General features: G+C 50.1%; 1 protein-coding gene across 1 annotated transcript in view; it reads right to left on the reverse strand.

Moving 5' to 3' along the window:
• Positions 1 to 19,681, reverse strand: part of PODXL (podocalyxin like) — a 91,861-nt gene extending 72,180 nt beyond the window's left edge. Inside the window, exon 1 of the mRNA XM_084617688.1 lies at positions 19,161 to 19,681. Within this exon, the coding sequence (XP_084473814.1) occupies positions 19,161 to 19,203 (43 nt within the window). The 5' untranslated portion in view covers positions 19,204 to 19,681. The remainder of the gene's footprint in view (positions 1 to 19,160) is intronic.
• Between the last annotated feature and the right edge of the window lie 793 nt (positions 19,682 to 20,474).

Here is a 20,474-nt window from a genome sequence, read left to right on the forward strand (position 1 = left end):
ACACACAGTGGCCACCCTTAAAAACAATCCATTTGCCTTAGTCGCTAACAAAAATACTGAGGTCACATTATTTAAAGTTCCTAAATTGTCCCTCATTTGGATACACATGGGGATTGCTCACCCCATATTCCCGCACTCCAGACCCAGGGGAAAACTCCCTATTGTTATGTTTCAAAGAGAAAGTCTTCAGACGATAGTTTCTCAAAACGCTTCTGCCCATATATATATATACAAAATTTAATTTATTTATTTAAGGCTCCTTTCTGTTAAGCTATTCAGAAACCAGTAATTTTCTTTTCATCAAGGTGTATGTGGACCCTGTACAGCAAAAGCCACTTAAATCAGTCCCCTGATATATGGCCTGCCTGCTAAATTGTGATAATAACTAGTGCATAGACTTAATATGGCTCCAAACAATGGTAAAAGGGCAAATCTGGTTAATAACTTTAAGCCAAGTTCCCTCCTCTGTTCAACCAGATGAAATCCACTTGGAAGACAGCATTTGGCCCTTTATTATTAATATTATAGGTCTGATCGTCGCACTGCAAGATACAAGACGCCCCCACTGATCTCAATGGGAGATACTAGTACGCAAATGTTTATGCTAACATAATTCTACCCACTTGACTAAGTCACTCATGATTCACACCAGTGTAAATGAGAGGAGAATCGGGCACACTTCAAAATGTCTGATTCTCCACTGCCTCGCACCCCCATTTACACCTGTGCAAGTTGGATGTAATGCGCTACCAACGCAGACAGGTAGAATTCTCCATGCACTTTGCGATCACTCTGCACAGGAGTAAATCAGCAGGAACAGTGAAGGCCCTGGAAAACCAGGCCCTACTATGGTTTCTAAACCAGTCTATCGCCCCTTGCTTAATTGTACAGCACTTCATGAAATAACAGTGAACCTCTCCCAGATCAACAAGAGCCCCTTGAGCTTGTGAGACCTGGGACAATTAGATTATCACTCTGCCATTAACATTGTCAGAGCACAATACAAACTGGAACTGCCTAATCCCTCCAGCACCACCATGAAAAAGTGAGCAAGCATTATTATCCCCAGTTTACAGTTTGGGAAACTGAGACACAAAGAGCTTACTCTGACTTGTCAGAGATGTTGAGTGATTTGACTAAGGCCACAAAAGGAGCCAGTGACAGAACCCAGGAACTCTTTGCTTCTAGTCCACGGTTCAGACCACTAGACCTCATTGCTTCACCCCTCTGACTTGTTCCTGGGTCAGACAAGATTTGCGCCAGGGAAGCCAAATGTGTTGCATTTACCTGTTTCATGCAAATGAACCAACACATATTAAAGGGATTAGCCAATGAGAGTGGGGGTCTAGAAGAAAACATTCTGATATAAAGGGCTGGTAGTGGGGTTCAGTGATTAGAGCAGGGGGCTGGAAGCTAGCTGTTTTGCATTCTACTCCTGCCTCTTACTCACTGTGGGATTTTAAGTAGGTCACATCCCCGCTCTATGCCTCTGTTTGCCCATCTGTAAAACAGGGACAATAATTCTTATTTACACGCAGGCATAATGCAAGGATCAATTCTCTACTGTTTATAAATTACCTTGCAATCCTCGCATGGAAAGAGTGTTGCCATTTGAATCAGCAACAGTCACTTCCCAGAATGCAATCTGGGTTTTCCTTGGTATGCAATCAGCCATGGTGCATGCAAATTAGACACATAACTGCATCGCACGAAGATTTTGTGCACACTCACTACCTTCATGAGGCTTCCTGTGGTCAATTGTTCTTTTTTCAGAAGAACAACAATGTGGCTCACTTGCTTTTGGTTATTTGACGGAGCAATTCATTTACAAGCTTTGCAATTGTCATGAGAGTGATAAACGCACTAAGTGCACAGAGTGTAAAAACCAGCCATTGGGAAGTACTGGATGCAGTACTGCCAACCTCAAACATTCAAAAATCACGAGATTGGCTTAAAAATCATGCAATTTAAAAAAAAAATACCGGGTTCTTTTTATTTGCTTTCTGTTTTTTTGCAGATGTTAGGGCGACCTTGCTTCATATTTTCAAGCTTTGCTCTGCAATCATGAGGGCTAGAAACTCTATTTTAAATGAAAGTTGTGCTTCTCCTGCAGTACTAGGATTCCAGAAGCTAGGGCTTTACGAAAAAACACTAAATTATGACACTTGCAATAAAATCACGAGAGTTGGCATGAAATGGATGAAATTCAATAAGGACAAATGCAAAGTACTTCATTTAGGAGGGAACAATCCGTTGCACACATACAAAATGGGAAATGACTGCCTAGGAAGGAGTCCTGTGGAAAGGGATCTTGGAGTCATAGTGGACCAAAGGCTTAATATGAGTCAACAGTGTAACACCGTTGCAAAAAAAGCAATCATCATTCTGGGATGTATTAGGAGGAGTGTTGTAAGACACGAGAAATAATTCTTCCTCTCTACTCCGCACTGATTAGGCCTCAGCTGGAGTATTGTGTCCAGCTCTGTGTGCCACATTTCAGGAAAGATGTGGACAAACTGGAAAAAGTCCAGAGAAGAGCAACAAAAATGATTAAAAATCTAGACAACATAACCTATAAGGAAAGATTGAAAAAATGGTTTTGTTTAGTCTGGAAAAGATGACAGAGAGGACATGACAGTTTTCAAGTATATAAAAGGTTGTTACATGGAGGAGGAAGAAAAACTGTTGTTCTTAACCTCTGAGGACAGGACAAGAAGCAATGGGCTTAAATTGCAGCAAGGGCTGTTTAGGTTGGACTTTAGGAAAAACTTCCTGTCAGGGTGGTTAAGCACTGGAATAAATTGCCTAGGGAGGTTGTGGAATCTCCATCATTGGAGATTTTTAAGAGCAGGTTAGACAAACACCTGTCAGGAATGGTCTACATAACACTTAGTCCTGCTATGAATGCAGAGGACTGGACTAGATGACCTCTCGAGATCCCTTCCAATCCTATGATTCTATAACTAGAGGACACATCTTCTCTCCAAGATAAAGTGATGCACTTAAAACACAGGCCGAATTCCACTGTCACTTAGGCTGCAGTAAACAAACTCCCAGGGAGTCGGTGGAATTAAACCTCTGTGAGGGGAAATTCAAACCCACAGCATCTACCAAAAGTAGCAGAGGGCTGGAATTATACAGAGAGGCCATCTCCTCTTGGAGATTAATTACACACAAATTGATAGGCCCTGAAAGCCAAATTGCAATTTAGGGGAACAAAGCGAGATCAGTTAGCATTACAGCAAGTTCTCTTCCAACACATGCTTTATTATGGATGTGCATCTAGAAGCAGATGTTCCGGCACCCTGACTGCCAGCTCCTAGAAATAAAGACACCCCTTCCAACTCATTATCGCGTGCCTCTCCTGCTCCAGGCGGTCTGAGTGCTGCATTTTACAGTAAGTGGCACAGAGATAGTTTTTATAATTCATTTGCCCTCTCTTTGCACCCTGAAGTACTGTCACCAAGCTGTCACCAGCATCTGCGACACAGAACTGGAGCTCTCTTGGCTTGTGGCCATACAGAGCAGCATCACGTCTGTTCCGTATGCGATTGTACAGCTTTTCGCACAATGGAGCCCCAAACCCGGATTGGGAGCGCTGGGTACTACTGCAATACAAATACATAAGAATAAGACACTATTATAAAGCAGCCACATCTAGGTAGCCAGGGAATCTAGACTGAGGACCTGCCAGGCCATAATCTCCCTCTCAACTGAAGGCATCTGTCAGCCACAAGGTCCCCTTGGATGCCCTGATATTGGGTGTCCCTCTCGATCCCCATGTAACAGCTTCAGTCCATTTATAACTGGCCAGGAGATTGCTCCCTTCTCTGACAGACGGGCCCTAGCCACAGTGATCTACACCTTTCCCACCTCCACCCTACTCTGTGCAAGATTCGACACCTAGGGCTGGCCATGAAAGCCACGTGACAGTTCCAGCAGGATCAGATGCAGCAGCCCACCTCCTAAGTGACACAGGCCATCCACAACTCATCGCCCCGGGGCTTTGTCCCCCACAGTGCTCACCCATCCAAGGCTGAGTCCAAATCAAGTTCCCGGGCCTCAGCTACAAAGCCCTAGCTGGGTCAGATGCCCATTTATCCAGGCGACAGCCTCTCAGAACGGCAGCTCCACTCAGCCAGCACAGACCATAGGGTACACCTCACAGGGGCTAGGGGAAGAGCTTTTACAGTCACAGAGCCAGCGTCTGCCGGAGACTAGGCTGGACAAGTCCTGGGCACATGTTCTGGGCTGGGGTCCCATCTCCACCTGGAAAATGAGCCTTCTCATAAGAATCTCTGAAGGGGAAAGAGGCAGGAAAGCTACAGTCCTGTGCCTTTAAAAACTGTGTAGGAAGGTGATATCTAAAACATTTGTTCCTCTGTAGAAACAAGGGCTACTCCCACCCCAGACACTTCCTTTTTTAAAGGCTTGCTTCCCTAATTGGGCCTTTCCTCCCAAGCCTGGCAGGTCATATATTTCCTTTGGGGCAGGTTGCTGTCCTTTTTCCTCTTAAGGGAAGCTCACTAACCCACTCTGTAGATTGCTGGGTTCAGGGCACAGACATCCTGTCAGGTAACCTATCTAGCATACCTTACGTACAATACATAACCCACATTTATCCTTTCTTTCCTCCTGCTCCAATCATTGGCTAGAAGGCAGGTCTGAGATATTATTACATCCTTGCAATTCTTCTTATAGCCCAGGTCTTCACACTGGAGCTGGAATGGGGGGTGATAAAAGATCATAGAATATCAGAGTTGGAAGGGACCTCAGGAGCCCGGTCCAACCCCCTGCTCAGAGCAGAACCAATCCCCCAATTTTTGCCCCAGATCCCTAAACGGCCCCCTGCAGGATTGAACTCACAACCCTGGGTGCAGCAGGCCACTGCTCAAACCACTGAGAAACTCAGCGTTGTTCAGTAGAATTCACCCTACAGGGGAGAAGGATTTTAAAAAGGGCCAGGACTGCTCCTCTGCAGAGGTCACTCTTTATACTACACTTTGGGGTGTGTGCACCTAAATATTGCGGTGACAAGCACCTTCAGAAGGTATAATAAATATTAACCAATCATTAACAACAGACCCTCCAAAGGTGCCCAGGATGCAGGCAGTGGCCTACCCCAGTTTTTACTTTATTACTGGTATTTTCCCTTCAGTGCTCTTTATTCCCAATTTGATTTGCATTTTGTACTGAGTGGAAGACAGGTCAGTGCTCTGCTGATGCCGTTGGGAGCCGAAACATACCTGTGGACTTTGTATTATTCCATCAAAAAATGACTACATTTGAAAGGACGTTAAGCACTCCAGACTCAGGCAACACCAGAGCCCCCTTATGCATTACAATTCTGCTGGTCTGACATGGTGTAATTCTTCTGGGTCTGATTCTCCACTCACTCCCCACCTTGTAAATCGGGAGTACCTCCACTGAGGCACACGTCCTCCGTGAGGGCTAGCTCCCTGCCAAATTTAAACCCTCTAGTCATGGTCATTTTGTTATTATTGTTTGTATTACTGTAGCATCTAGAATAGGGTTGCCAGGTGTCCGGTTTTCGACCAGAATGCCCGGTCAAAAAGGGACCCTGGCGACTCCAGTCAGCACTGCTGACCGGGCTGTTAGAAGTCCAGTTGGCGGTGCAGGCAGGCTCCCTACCCAGATCCGTGCAACTCCTGGGAAGCTGCCAGCATCTCCCTCTGGCTCCTAGGCAGAGGGACGGCCATGGGAGCTCTGCACACTGCCCTCACCGCCAGTGCCAGCCAGATCCGTAGCCAATGGGAGCTGAGTGGGCAGTGCCTGCAGGCGTAGGCAGCACGCAGAGCCATGTGGTCACGCTTCCACTTAGGAGCCGGAGGGAGATGTCGCTGCCGTCTGATGTAAGCACCACCCGGAGCCTGCACCCCAAACCCTCTCCTGCACCCTAACCCCCTGCCCCAGCCCTGAGCACCCTCCTGCACCCCAAACCCCAACCCCACCCCAGAGCCCACACGCTCAGCCAGAGCCCTCAACCCCCTACACCCCAACCCCCTGTTCCAGCCTGGATCCCCCTCATTTCTGGCCCCATCCCAGAGCCCACACCCCCAGCCCAGAGCCTGTACCCCCCTCCCACACCTCAACCCCCTGCCTCAGCCCACTGAAAATGGGCAAGTGAGGAAGGGTTGGGGAGAGCTAGTGACAGAGGGAGGGGGTATGGAGTGAACAGGGGCGTAGCCTCAGAGAAAGGGTGGGGGGCAAGGGTGTTCAGTTTTCTGCAAAGAGAAAGTTGGCAACCCTAGCCTAGAGACACCAGTCGAGATCAGGACCCCATTGTTCTAGGCACTGAACAGACACATCGTGAGAGACAGTCCCTGCTCCAAAGAGTTTACAATCTAAATCAGGGGTCTCAAACTCAAATGACCACGAGGGTCACATGAGGACTAGTACATTGGCCCGAGGGCTGCACCACTGACCATGCCCCCACACCACTGCCCCGGCCCCGCCCCCACTCCACCCCTGCCCCGCCTCTTCCCTGCCCCATTCCAACCCCTTCCCTGAAATCCCCACCCCAACACCACCCCCTCCCTGCCCCCAGAGGGTGCAGGAGGGCTGCAGGGTGCGTCAAGGGGCTCAGGGCAGGGGGTCGGGGGGCAGAAGGGGTGCGGGGTGCAGCAGGGGCTCAGGGCAGGGGGTCGGGGTGCAGCAGGGGGCTCAGGGCAGGGGGTTCAGTTGCAGGAGGGGTTCGGGGGGCGGGTCCAGCACCTGGAGTGGGGGGGCACAGGGGTCTGTACCTGGAGGAGCAGCCAGGGCAACACACAGAGCCCTTGCCACCCCACCTCCCCCAGGTGCTGGCCGCTTCCCGGAGCGGCGAGGGGGCAGGGCAGGCAGGCAGGGCGCCTGCCCAGCCCCCAGTGCACGCCAGGCTGGAGCTGCTCTAGGTAAATGCTGGGGGGACGGGGTTGCCATGGGGAGCTGGCGGGCTGCAGAAAATAACTCCGCGGGCCACATGCAGGGTTTGAGACCCCTGATCTAAATAGACAAGACAGTCACAGAGTGGGAGGGGAACAGAGGCACGCAGAGATGACTTAATTCGCCTCAGGGAATGTAACAGGTCAGTAGCAGAGATAGGACTAGAACTCACATTTCTTGACTTCCAGGCCACTGCTCTACCCACTAGACTACACTGCCTCTTAGCACTAGGGTTGATCACAAGAAATTTTTTACATGACGGAAAAGTTCATTATTCCCCCCACATCTCCCCCCGGAAAAAGGGCTAATCCCATTTTTGCTCCAGCTTGTCACAATAATTCACCTTCAGACAGAGACCACGGCCAAAAAATTCCAGCTCATAAAATGAAAGAGCAACTGAAAATGTTGTAATATTAATGCCCAAGCAACCTTAACTAGAGTTACGGCTTGTACTCCAGCTGGAATAGATAGTGAGAATTTCCCACCAGTCTATTACTGTTTTTAGGTAGGGATACATCTTCCTGGAGGACAGAGGGAAACATTAAGAGATCTGAGCATAGCACTAAAGCAAATAATTATGCAATCAGAACTACTAAAAGTTGACAAAGCTCCAGGCGCAGATGAATTGCACCCCAGAATAATGAAGGAAGCGGAAAGAGAAATAGAAAAACCTCACTTCAGTGGCAGGGGACGCTGGGAGAAGGGACAAAATTATAATATTTAGTACAAGAAAAAGGAGAGGGATTTTAAATTAAGCTCATGATTGACATATGGTACAGGCTGCGCCTGTGAGGTGCTGGCAAATCCCATTGACTTCAGTGGAAGTAGCAGGACCTCAGCATCTCTCAGGTGCAGACTCAAGTCTGCTTGAGTATCTGTCTGAGGGACTGTCTACATTGCAATTAAAAACTCACAGCTGGCCTGTGCCAGCTGACTTGGGCTAAGGGGCTGTTTAACTGCAGTGTAGATGTTCAGGCTGAGGCTGCAGCCGGCGTTCTGGGACCCTCCCACCTCACAAGGTCCTTGGGCTCGAACATCAATACTACAATTAAACAGTCCTTTAGCCCGAGCCAGCTGGCACAGGACAGTCACAGGTTTTTAACTGCAGTGTAAACAGACCCTTACAGACAGGAAACAATTACAGCATGGGAACTAGGTGGCTCAGGGGCTTGGCTGCAGCACTTCTAGGCGTCTGATTCAACTCCAGCCTAGGTTAGGAGTGCAGAATACCCGCCATCATCTGACAGCTCTTGGTGATCTACTACACAGCATTAGTCTTGCAGAGAAGTGTCCATCCACATCACAACCCCCACCCCCAAAAAGAACGAACTCTGGCCACCCCCGGTGAAAGTCTTAAAGAGAGTTTCGTTCTCCACACACAAAGCACAACCACGAACTTAGAGTTTACATGAAGAGAAAAAAAAACAACAAAGCAAGAAAGAACAGAAGTAAAGTCTCCACCAGTGCGAGCAAGAGCACAGTGTCTCCTCTGCAACAAGTTGCAGCTGAACCAACCACAAAATGGCTGCTATCTCCAGCAAACTCCTAGGGAATTAAAAGTGCAGTGCAGCCAATAAATAAAATGACAAGAGTACATAATCTGTCAGTGCAAGCACGGAACCACGGAGGGTGACCAGACTGCCCATCCATATGGTCTCTCCAGGTCAAAGATGAGGCACGTTGGCAGGGCAACAGAACGGAAACTTACCCCGAGGCTGCCCATTCTTTGGCTAAATAGAGAGCGTCAATCTCCAGGTCTTCACGCCAGCAATTCTCACAGGCACTTAATGCCCTTAAAAATGTAAGGGGAAAATCCTGGCAATGGCAAAACAATCAGATGGGGCAGTTATTCAAAGCAGGGGGAAGGCAGCAGGTCGGGGTTGGGGAATAGCCACAAGAGTCAATCTGAGGGCCAGGATGTTGTATATAAATGACCACAAAGTGTTAGTTTCAAGAGTGGGACAAGCCTGATGATAATATTGGGGAAAGGGGTTTGGGAGGAAACAACAACAGAAAGACAGATCAAATCAACTCCAGGTGGAGCCCATATATTTGGCTTCAGGCAACAATGCAGCGGAGAACTGCTAGATTTTAAAATAAGAATTACCAAACTGGATCAGACCAGCGGCCCATCAAATTGTGTTTCCTGTCTCTGGCAATGGCCAGCCCCAGATACCTAAGAATGCACTGAAATCCCTGTAATGGACAAGTAATAGAAATTGGAGAAGTTTTTCCAAAGCCCCCCAGTGAGCATTTGGCTTATGCCCTGAAGCATGATGCTGTATGACCCTCATCATTGTTATCCTAACTAATGGGAACAGTGGATGTGCTCAATAGGTCCATCAATGGCCGTTAGCCAGGATACATAGGGATAGTGTCCCTAGACTCTGTTTGCCAGAAGCTGGGAGTGGGTGACAGGGGATGGATCACTTGATGATTACCTGTTCTGTTCATTCCCTCTGGAGCACCTGGAACTGGCCACTGTCAGAAGACAGGATTATGTTACGGTTATGTTTCAATATCCTCATCCCCATCCTTTCTTTAATGGATCAATGGACTCCCTTGGCAGTGAGTTCCACAGGTAGCTAGGCACTGTGTTAAAGTACTACCTTTTGCCAGTTTCAAATTTGTTGCCTTTCAATGTAATTGATTGTCGTCTTGTTATTATATTATATTATTATATTGTCCTCTTGTTATTATATAAAGGGCGAAAAAAGGGATGCCAAATTTACCTTCTCTATGACATTAATTTATTGCAAAGAACATCACAAGAGAAACCAGAAAAATAACCTGAAGCAGCTGGTAACTGACTATTATGCTAAGAGTCCATCTGCAGAGACAAATTTATCACAATAGTACACAGTTATAACATAGCTTAGTCTTGCCTGTGTGGAAAGCACCAATCCATGCTATTATACGAGATTCCATTAACATGCCTATAACACAGCTGGGTCCTGCCGACTCAGTGGGATATAGCCTGGTGTCCCTTGGATGGGGACACACAAGATTCAACAGCAGGTAGCTATTAGCAAGGTGCACACTGCCTGCAGCTCAGCTCATCTTATTATATAAGAGAGATTGTGCACAGGGAGGGAAAACGTAAGTGACTTGGGTATTCCAGGATGTTAGCAATTCAATAAAGCTAAACAAACAAGGTCACCATTCTGAAGAAAATAGGACATTGAGAGACAACCGCTGGGAGGTGCACAGAATTCACAAGAGGGGGAACGGAGACAATAGACGCCCCAGAGCTATTTGCGCCCCCGTCAATGAAAATAACAAGAGGGTGGGGTCGTGAACTCTTCCTAAAGGAAAGGGCAGGCGCTCCAGGAATTCAGAAACCTTTTTTTTTTTTTAAACAGGGAAAAGTGGCTAATTATGGAAGAAGCTACCTATGGCAGCCATAGGAGCAATGGGTATAATCAGGCTCTTAGAAAACAGACATCGGGGCAAGCATGTAAAAGGAAAAAGTTACCAGGGTTTCAAACAAGTGAACAGAGCTAGATAGGGCCAGACATTCTCCTACACCGAGTAATTTGGCTGGGTCTGTTCCCTGCTTCCTTCAAATTCTTAACTGTCCCAGGATGTTTGGATCTTGGATGATCTGAACTTAGCCAGGAGCAGCATGAGTGATAGCCAGACATTTTGGGGGACTTTTCAGCCCCGCATGTCATTAGCTCCTAGCAGTGTAGGGCCTATCACACCCAGCAGAGCTGTTCTGATCTCCCCAGGCTATCAGCCTCCTTCTCTGGTCACGGAGACAGAAGTTCGCAGAAAGAAAGAGGGTGGTATACACGCACTCAGCTTGGGAGATAAGAATGGTCTGAGAAGGAATCAGCTGGAGGGTGAAACAGGTCCAGGTGTTGGGCGAGGTAAGGCAGGTGGCAGCAAAGGCAGAATTCAGATCCTCCTGCTCCAGAAGCACAACCCCCTTCTATTTGACGTAGAAGGCAAATCTCTATCTGGTTAAGTAGGGTGACCAGATGTCCCGATAAAACCAAATGTCCTGATATTTAACCCTTTGTCCCACTTCCTGACTGATGTATGATCAGGACACCATTTGTCCCGATATTCAGGTAAGGAGGTAAGCGGGAGGGAGGCACCGACTCTGTGGGTGCTCCGGGGTTGGAGCACCCACCGGGAAAAATTAGCGGGTGCTCTGCACCCACCAGCAGCCAAGCTCCCTTCTCCTCCCCCTCCTTCCCAGTGCTTCCCGCCACCTAACAGCTGTTTGACGGCACTTTGGACTTTCCGGGAGGGAGGGGAAGGAGCGGGGATGCGGCACGCTCAGGGGAGGGGATGGAGAAGAGACAGGGCAGAGGCGGGGACTTGGTGGAATGGGGGCAGGGCGAGGACAGTGCAGGGGTGAGCACTCACCGGGCAGAGGGGAAGTCAGCGCCATAGGGTTGAGTAGCAGGCGGGTGGGTGAAGAGGCGAGCCAGCAGCGGGAGGGGTGGAGGGGAGTGAGGAGGCGAGCGGTGGGTGGGGGACTGAGGAGGAATACAGCATTACAGCAAGCCAGCAGCAGGTCGGGGGATGATGAAGGGCGTGCTGGAGGGGGGGCGAGCGGGACCTGGAGCAGGATCTGGGAGCAGTGGGGGTGGACTATGGGCAGGGCTGACAGCACCCCAATGTGTCCCGATATTTCACTGTTCTGATCTGGTCACCCTGAGGTGAAGGGACCTATGATACACAGTTGGGCCTTTCCAGGTCCATTCAGCAGAGGGCTGCCCTGCACGTTCTCACTAGCCAGGCCATCACAATGACCCTCAGGTGAATCATAGAATATCAGGGTTGGAAGGGACCCCAGAAGGTCATCTAGTCCAACCCCCTGCTCGAAGCAGGACCAATTCCCAGTTAAATCATCCCAGCCAGGGCTTTGTCAAGCCTGACCTTAAAAACCTCTAAGGAAGGAGATTCTACCACCTCCCTAGGTAACTCATTCCAGTGTTTCACCACCCTCTTAGTGAAAAAGTTTTTCCTAATATCCAATCTAAACCTCCCCCACTGCAACTTGAGACCATTACTCCTCGTTCTGTCATCTGCTACCATTGAGAACAGTCTAGAGCCATCCTCTTTGGAACCCCCTTTCAGGTAGTTGAAAGCAGCTATCAAATCCCCCCTCATTCTCCTCTTCTGCAGGCTAAACAATACCAGCTCCCTCAGCCTCTCCTCATAACTCATGTGTTCCAGTCCCCTAATCATTTTTGTTGCCCTTCGCTGGACTCTCTCCAATTTATCCACATCCTTCTTGAAGTGTGGGGCCCAAAACTGGACACAGTACTCCAGATGAGGCCTCACCAATGTCGAATAGAGGGGAACGATCACGTCCCTCGATCTGCTCGCTATGCCCCTACTTATACATCCCAAAATGCCATTGGCCTTCTTGGCAACAAGGGCACACTGCTGACTCATAGCCAGCTTCTCGTCCACTGTCACCCCTAGGTCCTTTTCCGCAGAACTGCTGCCTAGCCATTCGGTCCCTAGTCTGTAGCTGTGCATTGGGTTCTTCCGTCCTAAGTGCAGGACCCTGCATTTATCCTTATTGAACCTCATCAGATTTCTTTTGGCCCAATCCTCCAATTTGTCTAGGTCCTTCTGTATCCTATCCCTCCCCTCCAGCGTATCTACCACTCCTCCCAGTTTAGTATCATCCACAAATTTGCTGAGAGTGCAATCCACACCATCCTCCAGATCATTTATGAAGATATTGAACAAAACCGGCCCCAGGACCGACCCTTGGGGCACTCCACTTGATACCGGCTGCCAACTAGACATGGAGCCATTGATCACTACCCATTGAGCCCGACAATCTAGCCAGCTTTCTACCCACCTTATAGTGCATTCATCCAGCCCATACTTCCTTAACTTGCTGACAAGAATACTGTGGGAGACTGTGTCAAAAGCTTTGCTAAAGTCAAGAAACAATACATCCACTGCTTTCCCTTCATCCACAGAACCAGTAATCTCATCATAAAAGGCGATTAAATTAGTCAGGCATGACCTTCCCTTGGTGAATCCATGCTGGCTGTTCCTGATCACTTTCCTCTCATGCAAGTGCTTCAGGATTGATTCTTTGAGGACCTGCTCCAAGATTTTTCCAGGGACTGAGGTGAGGCTGACTGGCCTGTAGTTCCCAGGATCCTCCTTCTTCCCTTTTTTAAAGATTGGCACTACATTAGCCTTTTTCCAGTCATCCGGGACTTCCCCGGTTCGCCACGAGTTTTCAAAGATAATGGCCAATGGCTCTGCAATCACAGCCGCCAATTCCTTCAGCACTCTCGGATGCAACTTGTCCGGCCCATGGACTTGTGCACGTCCAGCTTTTCTAAATAGTCCCTAACCACCTCTATCTCCGCAGAGGGCTGGCCATCTCTTCCCCATTTTGTGATGCCCAGCGCAGCAGTCTGGGAGCTGACCTTGTTAGTGAAAACAGAGGCAAAAAAAGCATTGAGTACATTAGCTTTTTCCACATCCTCTGTCACTAGGTTGCCCCCCTCATTCAGTAAGGGGCCCACACTTTCCTTGGCTTTCTTCTTGTTGCCAGCATACCTGAAGAAACCCTTCTTGTTACTCTTAACATCTCTGGCTAGCTGCAGCTCCAGGTGCGATTTGGCCCTCCTGATAACATTCCTACATGCCCGAGCAATATTTTTATACTCTTCCTTGGTCATATGTCCAACCTTCCACTTCTTGTAAGCTTCTTTTTTATGTTTAAGATCCGCTAGGATTTCACCATTAAGCCAAGCTGGTCGCCTGCCATATTTACTATTCTTTCGACTCATCGGGATGGTTTGTCCCATGGATAAGGCATCTGGCACCTTCCCCCTAGGGCCCTCCGTGCTCGGAGCCGGCACTCTGACAGGGCAGCACTCACCTCCGCTGCCCTGAGTTCTAAAGGGTGCAACATCTCAGATGACGCTCACAGCATCCCCCCAACCTGCCTTGGTTTTCTCTGCTCGGTCAGAGCCCAGTCATGCTCTGCGTGCAGCTGCGGTTCCCCCTCACAGGCTGGCACAGGAGCAAACTGACAGCTTGATGGCTCGATGACAGAGTAAACAGAGGACCTTGGACACAGGGACAGCAGCTGGGCACAGACAGAGACTCTTGCATGGGACGGTTGGTGCCCCAGATGAGGTGGAAACAAAGTCAGAATTGCTGCAGGCAGATGGAACTGCGCTCGAATCAGTGGAGTGGCTCAGAAGCGTAGGCTCCATGTACTCCTCTCTGCTCCCGTCAGAGCAGGCCAAACCCATCAGAATCCAGCCAGGGTGTCCACTGCAAGCAGCCTCCTTCTTCCTGATCCTGCAGACGCTCCTCTGACCCAAATCAGTGGGGCTCTGAGGCATGTGTGCGGAGGGGAGGGGAAGCAGCCATTCTCCCCACTCTCATCTCCCCTCCTACCCACAGGGATCTCCCCATTGTAGATAATAGTGATGGGGTTCAGCACTGTCTTCTGTGCTGTCCCCATCTGCCAAAACACTCATCTCCCCCACGTACATGCAGTGGATCGGCTCTCAAAGGCGCACCATTGCCATAGGAGAAGGGGGTTCCCCTGGGAAGTAGCTAACCAGCACCAAGTCTCTTTCTGCAAGTCTCAAGATCTGCAGGATTTGCCACGTTGGGTGGGTTTCACCCCATCCACTGTTGGGGGGGGGGAAAATCTATCTCTTGACTGCAAGCTCCCATGGTTTTAATGTCACAAGTGATGGTGAAACTATTCCACAGCCTAAGAGATCTCACTGACCCTAATTAATCTCATACACCTGCCACAAAGCCCTATGCACACAAGCCCCACAGGGTGTATGTCACAAATGCAAGGGCTAGAGCCCCAAAGCTTCACAGAGCTTCAAACAAGGTGCCAGGCTCATGTACAGTGTTTAGAAAACAGCTGCAGCATCATTTCAGCCACCGGCATGAATAATAATAACAATTCTTCAAAGAAACCCCCCGAAATTAAAATAAACTACGAGGTCGCATTGCTACAGGTCCTTTCATCCACGGACGTCCAGGTGCCTTGCAAACCATTCGTTAATTAAGCCTCCAAACCGCACGGGGGAGAGGGGTATACCGTTACTGTATTCATTTCACTCCTTGGGGAATCACCAGCACAGCGCAATTTCAGGAACTTGCCGAAGGTTACACCGGGGACAGAATGCTGGAGTCCCAACTCCACCTCCGCCCGCTAACGCAAGTTACAACCACAACTTGTGTTGTCCACATTACAATTTAATGTGTTAGTTAACACATGTCTGCCAATGTGTTTAAAAAAAAAAAACCATCTTTGTTCCTAGTGTAACCCTACCCTGGCGACTCTCCTGTTTTGACCACAATCCCCTCCCAGCGGCCTGTTGCCCCTTCCTACAATGCAATAAATATCGTGAATATTTGAATGAAAAGCAAGATCACTCAAAGTTTCAGCAGTTCATGCACAGACCCTTAGATCGAACCAACCTTTGGCTTCTTTGGAAATGCTGTAGCTCTGGGACTGAAGAGGGGGAGTTTTAGAGACACGAGTTTAAACCTTGGGTGAAGGGACTGTGATGGCTTTAGATTAGGCGAGCAGCGGGCCTATAGGGAAAATCCAGTCCTGCCATTTCCAGTAAGGATTATTTGAGGCTTTGATTCTTTTTATCCTAAAAATAAAGGGGTCAAATTTTTCCTCCCATGTCAACACCACCCCCATATCCTCTAATGGAATTTAAAAATCTAACAAGCGTCCCATGAACATGCTGAAACAGGCATCTTTGGGCCTCTCTCAACAGATTGTCTAAATTTGAGGCAATTATGCTTCAGACCATCTCCATGTGTATGCTGTGCCAGCCGGACTCTGATCTGACCTACTCCAGTGTCAATCAGGAGTAGCTCCATTGAAGCTAGTGGATCACCCTGGTGTGAGCTCAGCATCGGGCCCAGATTACATAGGAAAACAGCCTTAGCAGAAAACAGCGGTGTTCTTAAACCTGCAACACCATAGTCCTGATGCTGAGCTGCCTTGTGCACTGTGCTGTCATTTATTTACAGCTGTGCGAAGCCAGGGTAGAACACTGCCAAATCAGAACCCTCCACTCGTGTGCACAGGTGATAGTGTTTCACACCCTCTCTGCACAGCTATAGCTGGCCACACACGCAGTCAGGCAGAGGGCAAGCAAGCCCCTTGCGGTTTCCAGTTATTTCTTTTCCTTAAAAAAAAAAGTGCACATTTTAATTCCTTCCCCCACAATTCTTTCCTCCTTTAGGAAAATAAGGGACAGGGTTGGCCACCCTTCCTGACACGAGTGGGTCCTTGCTCCTTGAGCGCACCCATTGATTAGAACGGGTTCTGCTCATGGAATTAGGTATGGCTCACAAAATGGTGTAATCCGCTGGGCAAGCTGAAGTCAGTGTAAGAGAGGCCCAATCTGGCCCTTTAAAAAAAAAAAATTAAAAAAAAACATCCACCCTTTCTACAGAAGGGAAAGTACAAGAGTACCTGCAGTTGACAGATTTCAAACCGTAACAGCAGCAGCTTATGGAAGGAGACGCTGTGAGACAGCCAAGAGGAGCCCAGCAGGAAATGGCCCACCTGATGATCACTTTAGATAAGCTATTACCAGCAGGACAGTGGGGTGGGAGGAGGTATTGGTTCATATTCTCTGTGTATATATAAAGTCTGCTGCAGTTTCCACGGTATGCATCCGATGAAGTGAGCTGTAGCTCACGAAAGCTTATGCTCTAATAAATTGGTTAGTCTCTAAGGTGCCACAAGTACTCCTTTTCTTTTTGCGAATACAGACTAACACGGCTGTTACTCTGAAACTTGACAGAGAATATAACCGAGCCATCAGAACGCCTCCCCTCATCACCATCACCCACCAGCACAGCCCTAAACCCCACTTCCTACAACTCAAAGTGGATTTGACGCGAAACCCTGGGAAAAAAATCTTCCGAGGCGTTGCTGGGCCAGGTTCTGTCTGGTGTAAAGTGCAAGGGGCTGCATGACTTCAGTGCGGTTACTCCTGATGTACACCAGCATCACTGAGATCAGAGTTTGGCCTAATCCTCTCATGTTAAACAACAAGAGAAATCATTTTTTCAACACCTCAATCCTTTTCATAACAGCCTGACCTCCCTGCACTTGTTGACTCAGGGCTGGTCTCCACTGCTAAAAGAGTGGGGCTTTCTGTACGGGGGATAACTATACCGCAGGATAGCTCCTGCGCTGAAAACACACTGAAGACAAGGCACTTTAGTTTTAGGGGAAGATTAAACTGGCTGAGCTCAACCCTGCACCTCTGCCTGGGGCAGACCTTCACTGTGCTTTGAACTTGGGATAGTTACTGCAAGGTAAAAAACCGCAGCTTTTAGCAGTGAGGGCAAGCTGTCAGATGGGCAGAGAGTTCACTGCAAGACCTCCTCTAGCACAGGACTTCACTCACTGTCTTCCATCCTTTCTCCCTCTCAATGTCAAGAAATATTGCACGCCTTCGCTGTTCTCACCCTTCCTCCCGTTTTCAACAAAGGGAGGAATTCCCTTTCCGACTATTTTTCTTTTAAAATGGTTCATGCTGTGAGGGCATTTTAAAACACACCTTTCAGACGAGACATGCAACTGAGGTCTTGGTGGCGTGGGGCCCATTAAAGATCCTACGGCAATTTTCACAAGAGTATGGGGTGTTAAACCCAAAGTCCGGGATAAATCCAAGTCTGGATCATTACTTCCTCTCATCAGATCCCCTGGTATGGGGTCCTGATTCCAACTGCACTCACGCCAGCGTAAGTCAGGGTAAGCGAACAGAGGTGCTCTAGCTAGGGCACTGCACGGGAAGTCAGGAGATCTATTCCTGACTCTGCTACCCACTTGCCATGACCTCAGGTAAGATGCTTTTCCTGTTTCCCCTCCTACCTTTTATCTGTCTTGTCCATTTACATTGTAAGCTCTGCATGGCAGGGACTGTCCCTCAGGGCTTGTCTACACTCACTGGGCTGCAGCCGGTGCAGCCGTAGGGCTTCATGAAGACGCTCCCTACATCGAAAGGAGAGCATCTCCCATCGGCGTAGGTACTCCACCTCCTGGAGAGGCAGTATCTGTGTTGACGGGAAAAGCCCTCCTGTCTACACAGCGCTGTCTACACTGGGAGTCCAGTCGGTGTAACTGCGTCGCTCAGGGGTGTGGATTTTCCACACCCTTGAGCAAGGTAGGTATACCGACATACGTTTGTAGTGTAGACGAGGGCTGTGTTTGTACAGCATCTGACTCAGTGGGGCCCTGATGTTGTTTGGGGTGTGCAGGCATCCTGCAAAAAAAAAGTAAAAAATAATAACTCCAGCCAAGTCAGTGGAGTGATACCAGCATGAAACTGGAACTGGTGTAAGATCCAAATCAGAACAGTGTTCTTTATTTCCTGCTCTAAGCTGCTAGGTGGGCACTGTTAAACAGCTGCTTCATTCCAACCTGGAGACGGCTGCATTTCAGCATGGGGTAAATTGATTCCTGTAACAATTACTGAATAACGGCATAAAGTGCTCTGGACTCCTCTGGGATGAAGAGCACTATATAGATGCAAAGCATTACTATGCAGACAGGGTAACCTGTGTTCCTACTTTTGTCTGGCTGGGCCATTTCCACTTCAAACTCAGCAAAACCAGGAGTGTCTGCTGGACGTGCAGCACACGCCAACAGATTCGCCAGCTTCAGAAGAGCCATTGGGCGAGAGAGAAACACCTTTTCCTTGTTGCTAAATTTCCACTTGCTTTGCTCCCCTGGAAGAGGATCAAAGCCGCCTGCAGCCTGAGCTTTACTCTGCCCTGCCCTTCACTCAGCCCGGACTGCACTGAGCCAATGCCTCCTAACGCAATCTGGGGCTGCTACGATCAACTGCAGCATAAACTAACCCATCTCTACCCAAGAAAGCTGGATGGTTCAGGGGCTCGCCAACGTGATGCTAGACCCCTTTCCCCACCAGGTTGCCGGTTCAGCTCCGGCGTGCGTCAGTAGTTACCCTTTGGTGGCGTACATGCAATGAGTTGTTGGGTCTCAGCCTGGTGCCTCTCTGAGGGGCAGGGGAGGATGCAGCCTGGGGCTAACTCCCTCTCTCCTCCCGGAGCCGGTCTCCTGGCCCCCACCCGGCGCAGGGAGAGGGGCAAGGCTGCCGTTGGGGGTACCCACGCACCAGCGGGCTGCGGGGCCGGCACCGCTGCCCCCCGGGGAAGGGGCAGGGAAGGAGACTGGCACTTACCCCTGCAGCAGAGCAGGACGAGCAGCAGGAGCGGGCAACGCATGGTGCCTCCCTGGATCGCCGCTGAAGGTTTCTCTCTCCCGCAGCCCTGCGGGGACGGCCGGCGCCGAGGCTGGGCAGGGGGCTGGCTCTGCGCGGTGCAGCGGGGCTCGGGCGGGGTGACAAGCGCCCGTCGCCCGTGGAGCCGGGGCGCTGCTCGGCGCCGGTCCCTAGCACCGCTTTGCAGCCCCCTCGCTTCCCCCCCCCCAGCAGCCTCTGCGCCCCCCGCTTTGCACGGGGCTTGGGGGGCTCCGGGGAGCCGGGCTCGGGGCAACTCGCCTGCTCCTGCGCCCGGCGCTGCGCTCCAAATCTCCCCGCCCGGCAGCGCCCTCTGCCCGCCGTGCCCCGCGGCTCCCCCTGCCGGGTTCCCTGCGCCGCCAGGCGCCGGCCGCAGCTGCCTTTGCCGAATGCTGCAGCCGCCGCCGCTGCCCTGCGTAGCCCTGCGGGGTCCCAGCCCGGGCACCGCTCCGCACTCCCGTGCGGCTGAGCCAGGGGCGAGCGATTGGTCCGCTTCGCCCAACCCTGCTTCCTGACTGGCTGGCCCCCCCCTGTCCGGCCCTGATTGGCCACAGCAAGGGCCTGTCCACTGCGGGTCCCACCCTCCCACTTGCTGATTTTAGGGCTGGTGGTAGGGGCCCTACCAAATTCACAGTCCAGCTGGGTCAATTTCAGGGGCATAGGGTTTTTTAATCCATAAATTTAATGATTTCAGCTATTTACATCTGATATTTCACAGCCTTGTGATTGTTGGGGTCCTGACCCAAAGAGGAGTTGTGCGGGGAGGGAGGTCACAAGGTTATCGCACAGGGGGGCTGCGATACGGCAACCCTTCCTTCTGCATGGCAGCTGGCGGTGGCCCTGCCTGCAGAGCTGGGCGGCTGGAGAGCGGCGGCTGCTGGCCGGGAGCCCAGCTCTGAAGGCAGAGCCGCCGGGAGCACCAGCGCAGAAGGAAGGATGGCACGGTAGGGCATTGCCACTCTTTACTTCTGCGCTGCTGACTGAAGAGCTGGGCCCTCCGTCAGCAGCCACCGCCCTCCGGCCACCCAGCTCTGAAGGCAGCGCAGAAGTAAGGGTGGCAACACAGCAACCCCCCTAAAATAACCTTGTGACTCTCCCTTTTGGGTCAGGACCCCCAATTTGAGGAACATTGGTCTCCCCCATGAATTCTGTATAATATAGAGTAAATTTTCCAGGGGAGGCCAGATTTCACGGGCCGTGGCATGTTTTTCATGGCCGTGAATTTGGTAGGGCCCTCCCCGTTTGCACGGGTGCAAA

Source organism: Lepidochelys olivacea (genome assembly GCF_965140295.1).
Source record: "Lepidochelys olivacea isolate rLepOli2 genome assembly, chromosome: 1".
Taxonomy (NCBI): domain Eukaryota; kingdom Metazoa; phylum Chordata; order Testudines; family Cheloniidae; genus Lepidochelys; species Lepidochelys olivacea.